This window comes from Falco punctatus (genome assembly GCF_963210335.1).
Source record: "Falco punctatus genome assembly, chromosome: 19".
NCBI classification, from domain to species: domain Eukaryota; kingdom Metazoa; phylum Chordata; class Aves; order Falconiformes; family Falconidae; genus Falco; species Falco punctatus.
Genome location: NC_137599.1, coordinates 2,187,907 through 2,200,569, shown reverse-complemented (window position 1 = coordinate 2,200,569; position 12,663 = coordinate 2,187,907). Strand labels below are relative to the sequence as shown.

Sequence of the window (12,663 nt, the reverse complement as noted above, 5' to 3'; positions counted from 1 at the left end):
AAGTCCCATAAGAGAAGACGCAGCCCTGAAGGGTCCTTAGAAAAAAAAAAACACTCTGGGCTCCGCAGGCTCTTGGCGCAAGCAGCTTGAGATGACAAACGGGGCGAAGCCACTTCAAACCATCCCTCTCCTGACAAACTGCAAGGAAATAATTAGTCCCACACACCCTCAGATGTGACATTTGTGTAAAGTCTGCTGCTAAGTAATAGCTGTTCAGGCAAAACCAGTAACCTTTCAAGAACAAACGGGAGCCAGGGGAAAATAAAATAAAATAATAAAATAAAACCCACCCATGCAAGCTACCTGTAGGGAGGTGGCCCCGCTTCTGGCTGACGCTACAACAGCATCTAAAGGCTTTGCTCCTGTTTTGGCAGGAGCGTCACGGTGTTTTCCCTGCCGGAGGGGATGCAGGAGGGAGCCAAGTTTCAGTGGGTCTCAGGGACCACCTGGTGCTTTGCAGCTTCGTCCATGCAGCGGTGGCTGCGAGGCAGGAGGGATGAGAGCCCAGGCAGGACGAGCAAGCGTCGAGCCCTCGGCATCCCCCCCCAGCTGCTCCGCCACCCCGGCAGAGACGCGTTATTTTAACAAGTGATGGAGAGGAGCCCGCTGGTCTCGGGGGCAGAGCCGCCAGACAGCTGGTGGCTCAGCCTCGCGCTCCGGTGTCTCTCCTCGCAGACACCGCTGGCATCCATCCTCCGCCTGATTAGAGCTGAACGGATGGGACACATGGGATCCCTCCCCCCCCGCCCGATCCCCCCCGCCGCGGGGGGCTGCTGTCAGATTAAGCCAAGCGGCACGCGAGTATGTGGGGCAGAGGGACACGTGATGGAGCCGAGGCTCGGGGCAGCATCGCCAACCCAACGTCGCATCCTCGTCGCATCCTCGCTGGGAGCTGGCAGAAAACCACCCCCCCCCGCCCCCCCCTTCCCTCCGCAGCCCCAGGACCTCGGGTGATTGCACCCGGCAGGAGAGACGCTAAGAAAAGCCACCCCAGATTTCACACGCTGCAGAAGTCATCGAGCAGCCAGCTCGGGGAGGGGGGGGGGGGGAGCACAGTGACAGCGGGGGCAGCCCCACTTCCCCGGGGCTGTTTGCCCCCCCACCCCCCAGAGCCATTTGCTTTCTGCATCCACAGAGGGGGCGGCCACTTGGCACCCCCAAAACCCCAGGGCACACGGGTCATCCTCCAAAGAAAAGGAGCGTTACGGCCCGTGGCAGACCCTGCGTAGGTGCCCTTGGCCAGACACCCCGGCGAGGCTGCGCCGGTCCGGCCACAGACCCCAGCCGCGGCGGGGTTTTTTGTTGCGTTGCTAAACCAGGTCAGTCGAGTCTCCTCCAGCCAGAGAGAGCCCGTCTGGCTCCCGCATTAGGAGTTCCCCGAGCGCAGCAACTGCGAGGCAGATGGGAGCGTACCCGCTGCTGGCGGCAAGGTTCCGTGCATCCCTCCCCCCGTCTTCCCCAGCATCGCTGCGGGCACCCTCCCCCCGTGTCTCCCCCAGCATCGCTGCGGGCACCCTCCCCCCCCCCCGTCTCCCCCAGCATCGCTGCGGGCACCCTCCCCCCCCCCCCCGTCTCCCCCAGCATCGCTGCGGGCACCCTCCCCCCCCCCCCCCCCCCCCCCCGTCTCCCCCAGCATCGCTGCGGGCACCCTCACGCTGCCAGGGCGGCAAGAGCCCACCCAGCTCACGGTGAGGAGCCACCAGCAATAGCTGCACCACCAGAGGCAAGGCTACATTAGAGGCTCTTCCAGCAGAGATCTTCTAGAACGCCAACACAGCCCACCCCTCCCCATACACCCACCGGAGACAGCCCCATATCAGCACCGGGGGCTCAGTTCTGTGACCCCTCAGCTGATGGCACCTTGGCAGTATTTTCACCTCCCCGGACCCCGAGGTAAAGGGTTTGCCAGTGATCCCACTGCCAGACCAGTGTGACTCCAAGCACTTGCACCCCATCGCATCCCAGCCCTGCCCTACAAGCAGCAGCCACCCCCAGCACTGCCTTCCCGGGAAGCCAAGCGGCAGCACTTTGAACTTCGATTTCGGAGCTTCTCAAAAGCTGGAAACAGAGTTAAACTTCTGCAAGGAAGAGCCTGGTGGGCCACGGCTGTAAAAACCCGCTGAAGCACAGCATGGCACTGCCCAGCCGCTCTGCCAAGAGCCAACTGATGCAGGTCTGCCGGCTACGGGATGCGGACGCTGCATCTTCAGCGTGACTCAGACACCCGTATCTGTTCCCCCAGCGAGGCGAGTTTACACCACAGGTCATGTGTGAGATGACTGAGTGTTTAGAAGAGCCTTTCTGGCTCAACGTGTCGCTTGTGGGCAACACAGGCTGCTTGCAAGCAAGTGCTTTTGGCAGACTTGTCCAGGCAGCAGCGACGCAGCCTTCACCACTGGATGCAGATACACCATCCCCCGCCCCCCCCAGCCCCGACACCCCCTAATCTGCAGCCCCCAGAGGTGACAGTCACCTTTGTGCAGCTGCACCAGGGTTTTGGGAAAGAAGAGTTAAACAAGGGAAGCAATCAGCTCTGCTCTGCCAGAAGGCTCCCAAGTTCACATCCTGCCTTTCAAAGAGCTGCTGATTCTTGGGGACAAGCTAAAAAAAATATAAATAATAAATTGTTCTTTTGTTAATAATAAAGGCAGCATCATGCCGCTTGCATAGGCTTTTTTTTTTTTTTTTTTTTTTTTGCATTGCAGAGGGCTTGCAAACATCCTACTATCAAAGAACGGGCTGCAAAGAACGACTTCAGTTCCTACCAGCATTTTCAGGGAAGACGCTGCCAAAATGGCTGGTCCAGCCCTCCACGTGTGCAGCTGCATCCTTCTCCCAGCATCTGCTCCCTTCTCCCAGCATCTGCTCCCAGTCCGCCTCCAAACTGGCTTTGCACAACCTAAACCCGGAGCACAACTTTGCAGGACACCGTTCCTCAAGGACCCCCCCCTTTGCCCACCCAGTGTACCAGGGCCAGGCTGGCACAGGGCTTGGGGGGGGCGGGGGGGCTGGAAAAGCAAAACCCCATCACTACCAGCTCCAGCGTGGCTGGCTACGTGGGACAACAGCGGTTTTGCTCTTCTCTCGATCGGCACGGGCAGCTCCCACCTCGCCCCCCTCCCCAAAAACTCCGCCAGCAGCTCCCAAGGGTCCCGCACACCTGAGCAAAACCCAGCCTGTTGTCACAAACCTGCTTTAATCCGTAATGGAAAGATTGCAAACGAACACAGGGGAACCAGGGGTTGCCAAGCTGTGAAGCCAGAAGTCACTTCTGGCAAGAGCCCCCCCACCCCCATCACCGAGCCCCCAAAGCAGAGCAGTGCCTGTCCCACCCTCCCCCCATCGCTGTTTCTGGGAACAGAGCCGGCATCGCAACGGAGCTGGGTTTTTCCACAAGGTTTTTTGGCCCCGGGCATGGATAAGCAAGTTTAGGAAAGTCAACATTCATCTGCAGCCTTTCCCCCCCCACCCCGGGCAAGGTCGACGCTGGGCAGCCCTTGCTGCAGCCTCAGCCCAAGCCCTGCTCTCCTGGCCTGGGGGGCACAGAGGGGCTGCCACCCCCTCACCTGGGCAGGGCTGCCGAGCCCTGGGGTCCTGCCCAAACCCACCAACCCCCCTGGGCTGGGTTTTGCTGGGCTCTGGGTGCAGCAGGATGGTGACAGCGGGAGGACCCCCGTGCACCGGTGCTGCACACCCTGACCGCAGGGAATAGCGTTCTTGGAGAACAAGCTCACTCGCCATCTGCTTCGTCAGGGTGGTTCAGTCTCTAACAATAAGCAGGGACCAAACACCTGAAGCAGGAGCACGTTCCCCTGCTCCTCACTCCAGGAGCAGTTGAGAAACATTTCCCAGAAGGGTGGAGGACACCTGGAGCTATTGGGAAGGAGCAACGTGGCAATGCAGGGTGAGGAGTCACCTGCACAGAGTCACAGTAAGATTTTTTTTTTCCCCTCACCCCCCCCTCTAGAGGCTTCATCCAAAAAAAAAAAAAAAAAAAAACCAAAAAAAAAACCCCACCACAAACCAAAAAACTAACAACTTTGGCTTCTGCACACCAGGGCATCACCGGTTTAAAGCTATCGCGCTGGGCTGCGGGGAAGAATCAGCCACGGAGAGGTGACCCCCAGGGCTGGGCTGGAGGAGGGCACCAGAGCCCTGCAGAAGGACTTTGGGTTTCCAGGAGGAAAAGTGTCACGGATGAGAGGTCTGTGGCACGGACAGCACTTGGAATAAGCCCTTCAGAAATCAGACACTCCACCCCAAAGCAGATTCACTGCTATTTCCAGCCATTAAATCACAGCATTCCCATACCCCACACCCCAGAAGATGCACCAGGGAAGCCCTTCCCCCAACGCAGGAGCATCCTGCATCCCCCAGCAACTCCAAGCCATGAGTTGGGGGGTCCTTGCCCCTCCCCCATACAGGGATGCCAGCTTGCATCTACAGCACAGCAAAAAAGCAGAGCCTGCTCGGAGCTCCCCGGCACGCAAAGTATGCACAGCGAGACAGAAAAGCAGTTCTCATCCAGAAACCCGGCACAAATAAAGCACGGGATAAACACCTGGACTCCGTCCCAGCAACACAGTTGTTCCTCTTTCCCTTCCTGCCCCCCCCCCCCCCCCAGCTCCCTCAAAACTTGGAAGATCACTTTATTAACGTAGTAGGCTGCTACCAGATGGAGCAGGGACAAATGCCAAGAACGGATCTTGCTGGCTCCTTGCAGAGCTCAGAGCCGCTCGGTAACTTTTTCCAAGCGAGGAGTTAGCCCAGAGGTATTGGACCGCTCGCTTCGTGCGGAAAGGCAAAAATTTTAATGGCGATAAATCCACCAGGGAGGTTCTTTGGGTCATCCCCAGGAACTGAAGGTTTCCCAGCTCCCGTTCGGAGGTGCTGTGCCCAACGCCAGGTCTAGGGAAGCAGCTGTGGAGCCGGGAGCTGCTCCCCGATTCCCTGACTCAGTGAAGAGGAATGTCAGCCCCGAGATCCCAATCCCTCGGGATATCCCGCACGCCACCGCCATGCCGGGTGTGGGTTCTCCGCAAGGCACGTCAGCTCCTTGAAGGCAAGCTGAAGGCACGCAAGCACGGCAGATGGAGACAGCAGGGACCCTGCCGACACACCTACGGAAGATATTTTTGGCAGTCTTGCATCGCCTTTAGCCCCTTTTTGAGGAGGAAAAAAAAAAAAAAAAATGCAGTTTAGGAAAGGGGATGCGGAGATGCAGCAGCAGCACCGGGATTGGGATTTCCTCGTGCTCTGCACCGGCAGGGCAGCCGGAGCCAGGACTGCGAAGGTTTGTGGAGGGTCTGGATCGGCAGCATCACCTCCGCGCGCAGGATCAAACAAAGGATGCTGCATCTCAGGCCAGGCTGCTTCTCCTTGGTGGGGGAGGAGGGACTGCTGAGCAAGGAGGCCATTAACTTCCTGCCAGCTAGGCTGCAGCGGTAAGGAAATAATCATAATAATAATAATAAAAATTTTAAAAAAGCTCTAGCACCGTGGGGTGTGCAGGCAGCCCCTCTGCGCAGCCACGCTCCAGCGGCTGGGGATGCACGCGCGCAGCCAGAGATGCATCCAACAGGGCAACTGCTTGATCAGCAGCGCAAATCCAGGCAAAGGAACAGCTCTGGGATAAAGCCCAGCCTCGGGTCTCTGCTAGATGTCCTCCAGGAGAGGAGCAGGACATCCTGGTCACCAAGACGGAGGCAGAAAAGGAGCTTCTCACGCTGGATATTGCTCCTTCTCCCCACCTGGGCACAGCCCTGTGCCCAGGCGTGTGCCAGCTCCTCCGCATCTCAAGCGGCCGCGCTGCCCAGCGATGTCTCTGAGGATGCAGGTGAAGCCTGAAGTCCCCCCCAGACCAAACACGCGGCTTCGGATGCTCAGACAGGATTTCCAAGGCCCCGGCTGACGCCGCCGCACACCGAGCTGCGGTGAGGCAAAGCGCAGAGCTGCCAGCCACGGGGGCTGTCTGGGAGGAGGGGGCAGAGCCCTGACCACCTCCATCGGGACTCAACGCCCATCCCCCAGCCCGGCCAATGCAGCACAGCGCTCAGCTGTGGATATAAACCTATATACAACACACGTTCGGGAGCGGCTGGTCCCCTCGGATGCGCGGGCAGCCTTGCCTGCCCTTTGCCGGCTCCCCCCCACCCTTCATTTGCAGAAACCTCAAACTCCACCGGGGTATCGCCCTCCTACCCCTCAGTGCTTGTGTCAAGAGGTGAGCCCAGCCTCCAGCCCACAACCAGACACCCCAGCACCCAGCTGAAGTCAAAAGGGGGACTTGTGAGGAGGGTGAAGAGGGTGACATCTGCCACCCAGCCAGTTCCCAGTGCCGATGGGCACAGGGAGGGCAGCGGGCAGCGTTCACCAGCCACCTTCTTGAAAGGCTTCACACAACTTATTGCTGGGGTAACATCAGATAGGGAGGAAGCCCAGCCCTCTTCCTCCTGCTCTCTTGAAGAAAGAAACTCAGGAATTTGGCAGAAGGCCATGGCTCAAACAGAGGGGACCCTGTGCTAAGGCATGTTCAGAAAAGCAGCCTCTTCCCTGCCAGGATAAACGTTGCTTTTCCACCCCCTCCTCGGGAGATAGAAGAGGTAGGTTGCCCCTCAACTCCAACACCAGCCAGGGCTCTTCGGAAAGGGTGGGCTCCCCCGGGGCTGCCCTTTGGGGGACACACTCACCTTGCCTGGATGGTTCCTCCTTCCCAGGATATTCCCTTCCCAGGATCTTCTGGGGGCAGCAGCTGGGAAGGAACCAAACCCACCCAAACCCACGTTCCTCTGGCTGGAGCATCTTTCCCTTCTCCCCACGCCTGGGCACCGGCACCTTCCAGCCTCCACCCCGGCAGCTGCTGGAGGCAAAGCCTCCCCGTGCCAGCAGCTCTCAGCTGCTCTCGCTTCTCTCTAAGGCACCGCCAGGTGAAGTAGGGAGGAGAAAACATTTCACACAGGTTTCTGAGAACATCCAGGGCTGCCCTGGGGTACAGGCAAGGCAGGCAGCTGCCTCCTCTTCAGGGAGGCTCTCAAAGGGTTAAGACAGCAAGCCAGCATCAAAGGGAGCTCTGGAGCAGAGGGGGTTGAGAAACTGAGATGGGTCGAGGTTGCGCAGACTCCTTGGAATCTCAGGAATTTCCCATTATTATCCCACTTCCCTTCCAGCAGCCTGGAGGGAGGGAGCACCAGCACAGGACCCCAGCCCCAGGACCAGGACCAGCACCCCAGCCCCAGGACCAGCACCAGGGCCACCAGGGATGGTGGCACATCCCAGAGCTGGCACCAGGCTGCCCACCGCCCACCCACCGCAGCACGCTTTGGTTCAGGGCGCTAAGGATCAATCGCTCGGGGGGTCTTCTCTCCTCCAACTCTCCACAAATCTGGCTCTCAAGTTCCCACATCCCAGGCTGGCTGGACCACCGTGGTGGGCTGAGACCCCCACACAGCCACAAGCGTCCCTCTAACCAACAGTTCACCCCGCCGGTTCCCCCCTCATACTGCTCCAGGAGGTTCCCCATGTCGCCTCACAAGCTGGAGCTCTAGTAGCTCCATAGTAACTACACCGAGAGTTACTTCCTACTTGTCACATGATTGCCACCCTGCATTTCAGGCAACAACACCACCCGACACTCAAATGCTCCAAGTCTCCTCTCAGTTCCACAGAAATTCTGGACTTTGGACAAGCCACAGGCACCACCAATGCCTGATATCAGCAATAACCAACCTACAAGGGCTATACAAGCGGGAGGGTTTTACTAAGGCGCCGTAGAGCCGACAGCCTCACCACTTCCCCTTTCCTTCGACATCAGCAGGGTAATACCCATCTTACAAGGATGTTGTCAGGATTAACGTTTTTCAAGTACTCCGTGAACTACTATGCAAGGCCTAAGTAGTATTATGGTATTTAATTTTCTTTCCGAGAACCATTAAGGTATAAGCAGCAGCTAGAAAAAAAAATATCTTATTGCCAAGCTGCATTATAGATGTTAAGAAACACATCCCATCCCACCTCACCCCCCTCTGCACACAGGGGCACGTCTCCTCCCCCCAGACACCCATATCCAGCTGGGGGGGGGGGGGGGCAGGAGGGGCGTACAAACACCTTTTTATTTCCCTTTCTTTAAGGGGACACAGATTAAGTTCAACTCCACGTAAACGTCTGCCTGTGTTTGAATTTTTTCCACCCTTTGGCTGCCCGAGCTGGAGGTGGAGAGCAGCATCCAGCTGGCATTTAAGCCTGGAAAACACCGTTTTAATATCAGCATTAATTGGCTTGTGTGACCCCTTTGGCCAGGGCTTCACAAGCACCCCCAGAAAACGCCGCAGAGCAGCCGGGAAAGTGTTTTTGCAGAGGTCGGGGTGCCTGGCACCCCTCGTTTCAGGGTGTGAGGGGTGATGCTTAAGAGGGACCAGGGTCCATCGGATGCCTCCAGCATCCCAACGCTTTCCCAGCGGCCACGGGAGCAGGTAGCAGAGACTTACGCGTTGCAATACGGCTTCTTCTCGTAGCCCTTGTAGTTTTTCATGTTTAGGGTCATCTTGCAGGTCTCGCAGTGGAAACATGCTTTATGCCAGAACTGGAAACAGAGACAAAAGAATCGTTAACACAAGTGACTTGCAAAACAGGGCCACGTCCCACTGGAATCACACAATTCCAGCTCGGCGGCGGCTCCTCCAGCCTAGAGACGGCAGCCACGACCCCTGCAAAGCCTGGAGGACAGACAATATTCTAAGACACCAAGTAAATCTGCCCCCTAAATGCTCCCAACGCGACACTTGTTACGTGCATTTATAGCAGCATCTTGCTTCCTTATCTCCAGACTGGGAACTGATAGGCTGGGGCAGATGCAGGAGAAGGGTCCTCCTTGGGAAGGGACACCAGCCCTGCCCGCAGAGGGAACAGCGGTGGTTTCCAGGCTTCGAAGTTGCTGCTTTTGAGTTTTTTTTGCTGCTGTTAGCCAAGAGATAGCCAGCCGAGCAGGTCAGGTAAGGCTGCACACAGACACCCAGCCGAGGAGCTGGAGACAAACGTTCTCACCAGAAGCAGACAGCCCACCGGTCCTCACCACAGATCCCACCCTCCCCATGAGGTTAATCCCAAACCTGAGAGCCCCAGAGGATGCAGGACCACCCCCAGCACCCCTCATCCCCCCCTACTCCTCTAGGACCACCCTTGCCAGGGCTGCAGCCTCGCAGAGGTGGGGATGGGGTGACAGCAGCAGGGCAGGGGGACTGCTGCGAAGGTCTGTTTTGAATCCTCTCCCCCACCACTCTCGCACCAGCACCCTTGGGCTGTCCTGTACCCCAGCATCGCTCTCCTTTGAGCCACACTCAATGCTCCAGGCTAAAACCACAGCCCCCGACATTCAGATCGCCACCCTACGGAATGGGTTGCAGCACCTAATGAACGCTAAGGAAGTAGTTGGGAGTTTTTCAGGCTGCTCTTAAAGAAATTATTTCTACTTGGCATTTCACTGGTCCAAGCAGCTTTCGAGGCTGGAAGGAACCTGGTGAAGAACAGCTCAGCCACCAAGCAGCTCTACCCCACGCAGACCAAGGCTGATGCCCCGCAGCCCCCAGGCAACCAGACTTTGTGCTGGGCTTTGAGGGGTCCGGTGTGACACCTTGGGGACCAGTCCGGGCACGGCAGACAGAAAAGCACCCAGACAGGAGCCACGCAACAGGGAAAGCACAGCCTGGAGCAATGTCTTTGCTCATTCCAGGTAAGGCAAGTCCTGCCCCAGGGTTGCCTTCCCTCTTCCAGCAAGCACCTCTGCACAGCACCCGAACCGCCCAGCATCCCCCTGTGAAATCAGGGGAAGAACAAGCCCAACGCCACGCTACCAGCTCAGAACATCAAATAAATGACAATTGACAAGCCCACAGCATGACACCCAGGGATCAGCCTCGCACGCATTTACTCCGCAGCAAGCAAGCAAACCCCGGGAGAACAGCTGGTGGTTGTCGCTGCAGTTTCTACTACTAAGCTTGGAAAAAATAAAGTCATTTCCACCACTGCAACTACCGGCTGGGTCTGTGTTCCTGCAAGGAGACTGCGAGAGCCAAGGCTGAGCCCTTGTGCCACCTACCCACAGGTACCACACCCCGGTGCACAAACACGGCCCCAGCTCTGCAAGGCAATGACTCAGCCCAGAAAGGACAATTTACCTCCTTCCAGTTGCTCAGAGCAACGTATTTGTTCTTTTCCTCTAGTTACACAAGTTCTAGAGCTTGCCACTAACAGCGAGGGGGCTTCTAACTGCACCACGCGCCGCTCCGTACCAACGCCCTCATCCACATCCAGCCTGCGCAGGATTATTTTCCCCCCTTCCCAGCTTTCAGACTCTTTAAGGACACAGAGATCAACAGCTGAACCCTGAGTTCTGCAGGCATCTGCAAAGTTCCAGCCTTTCGGTTGAGCTACGGCCGCATTAGGGGTAATTAATAGACCTCACCCAGCCTGTCGGCCATCCATCGTGCCATGAGCTGTGGGTAAACACCAGGGATGCCACTAGAAATACACAGAGATGAGCTGACAGCCAACACTACTTTGGAGCCTCCTCCTCTGAGGAATACCCAGGCTCCCAAGAGCTAAGGACTATCTGGCAAGGCCAGCTGTCCCCTCGCCTGGGGCAGCCTCCGCAGTAAGCACAGCAGAAACAACAAAAAAAAACAACAAAAAACCAAACAACAAACCCCAGCCAGAGAGCAATTAGTGCGTATTGATGCCTGGGTTTGCATTAGGCACTGTTCAGCAGGGGGGTCTCTGTGCCAGGGTTCTGATGAAGGAGACTCTGCACCCTGAGCAGATACCAAGAGCAGGACCCCTACCTTCAAGTCTTGCTGCCACTAAATTTTGTCTTTTCACTGGTGCTGGATCCATGAATCCAAGGCAGCACTAAAGGGAGAGCTGCAACACGGAGCTGACACAGGGGACCAGCAATCACAGAGGCTTCCAGTAACGCTACTGGAAGTAAAGCTCGCCCTCCCAGCACGGCTGTAGGGAAAGGGGATGAGTTTCAAATTGGTTTTTAGAGGAGCATTAACGCCTGTGCTTTCCAGCTCCCAAGTCTGAAGTGCTCCCAACATCTGGAGGCGATCCCAGGTACGACTGCACTGCATCCCGGCGGGATGTACTCTGCGGGAAGCGCGCTGGCTGCGCTCCAGGCAGGCTGCTCGTGGAGGGATGGAGCATTGGACAGCTTTGCCACCCACGGCAGGCTGGACGTGGGGACAGAGCTCAGAGCCACGGTACGTGTTGGTGTAGCCATTTACTACAGCCACGCAACACCCCTCCACTGAGCAAAGCCACTGCTCCACCGCTGGGAGCATCGCTTGAGAGTTGAGGGTGAGGGGGGACTCCTGGGGCTGGGGGCAAACCCTTGCTGGGGTTTAATGCACTGTAACAGCTCGTTTAACTCGTTTCGGAACTCATCTGACATCAGCTTTACATGCGTTCAGCAGCTGCAAGCACCAGCGGCGCAGGAGATGTCACTTCCACAGCGGAAGCGGGCAGCTCACCCAGCACCTTCTCTAGAGGGCTGGCGGTGGGGGGAGGGGAGCAACACCCCTTCCCCCAAGGCCGAGCGGGGGGCATTTGCCCTTCGCCTCGCAAGGTGAGGATGTGAGAAGCGAAGCAGCAGAACTGGCCGGCAGCGTTCAGCCCAGCCGGAGCTGGCAGTGGCGGTGCAGCAAAGTTCTTCCTCCTACTTTCCTGTAAATCTCAAAAGGAAAAGGGACACCCCCCCCCCCTTGATGTCACTACCAGGATAAAACCCAAACCCATCTGGCTTACCAACACACCGGTGCATGCACCGAGAGCGTCGCCGCCGCTGCATGCATTGCTTCCCCTCCCAGCAGCCCTGCACCGCTGCTGCGGTTCAACTTCAGCGACGCTTACGCAAACACCACCAGAGCCGCCCTTTTGACTTTGCTCTGGGTAGAGCGAAAACAGGAGGGCAGCCACTCGTCACACCGCGCTTATCTCCGGCTTTTATAGGAAGTGGCGAGGCTTTTTTTTTTTTTTGCCCCCCCCCTCCCCTAGCCAGAAACCCCAGGAAAAATTAACGCCGGGGCAATTCGTTGTTTGGTTAGGGGCACGCTGTATTTCCAAGGCCGCTCGTGCGATAATTTTGAGGAAGGGGAAGCTAAGGAGACCCCCTAGAAGTACAGGATGATGCCTGCAGCCTCCTGCCCTCTTCCAAACAGCTGGGATAGAGGGGCTCAGCATGCTCAGCACACCGCTGCCAGGTCAGAAGCGGCGCAAAACCCAGGCTGCTGGCTGTGGAATCAAGGGGTCGTACCCCGCCCCCCCCCCCCCAATTCCCTTCCAATTATCCCTGTTGGGATACCCCGCAGCTACTGGGGGTCAGCACAGGCTGCAGAAAAGCAGCCAGGACAATCCCTGGGACACAGGGCTGATAGTTCAGCTTCAAACCATTCCCAGCTTCAGGAAGAAACATCATCTGTTAAAAATGCGAGCAAAAGGGGCTGCTGGAGCTCAGGAATGCCGCTGCCCAGATCCGCACATTCTTCCAGTTACTTTTTTTAGTCCCTAAACTGGTCATCCCAGAAGCCTGGAAGAGGAGGGGGAGGAGAGCAGCTCAGCTCTCCAGGAGGGGTTAGTTGAGAGGCAAATCCCATGGGAATGGTGCAGCACAGG

At 57.5% G+C, this 12,663-nt stretch overlaps 1 protein-coding gene across 1 annotated transcript in view; it reads right to left on the bottom strand.

Annotated features, from left to right (window-relative positions):
* The window catches only part of LASP1 (LIM and SH3 protein 1), a 33,867-nt gene that overhangs the window by 20,346 nt on the left and 858 nt on the right, over positions 1-12,663 (bottom strand). Inside the window, exon 2 of the mRNA XM_080369539.1 lies at positions 8,484-8,578. Coding sequence (XP_080225665.1) covers positions 8,484-8,578 — 95 coding nt within the window. The remainder of the gene's footprint in view (positions 1-8,483; positions 8,579-12,663) is intronic.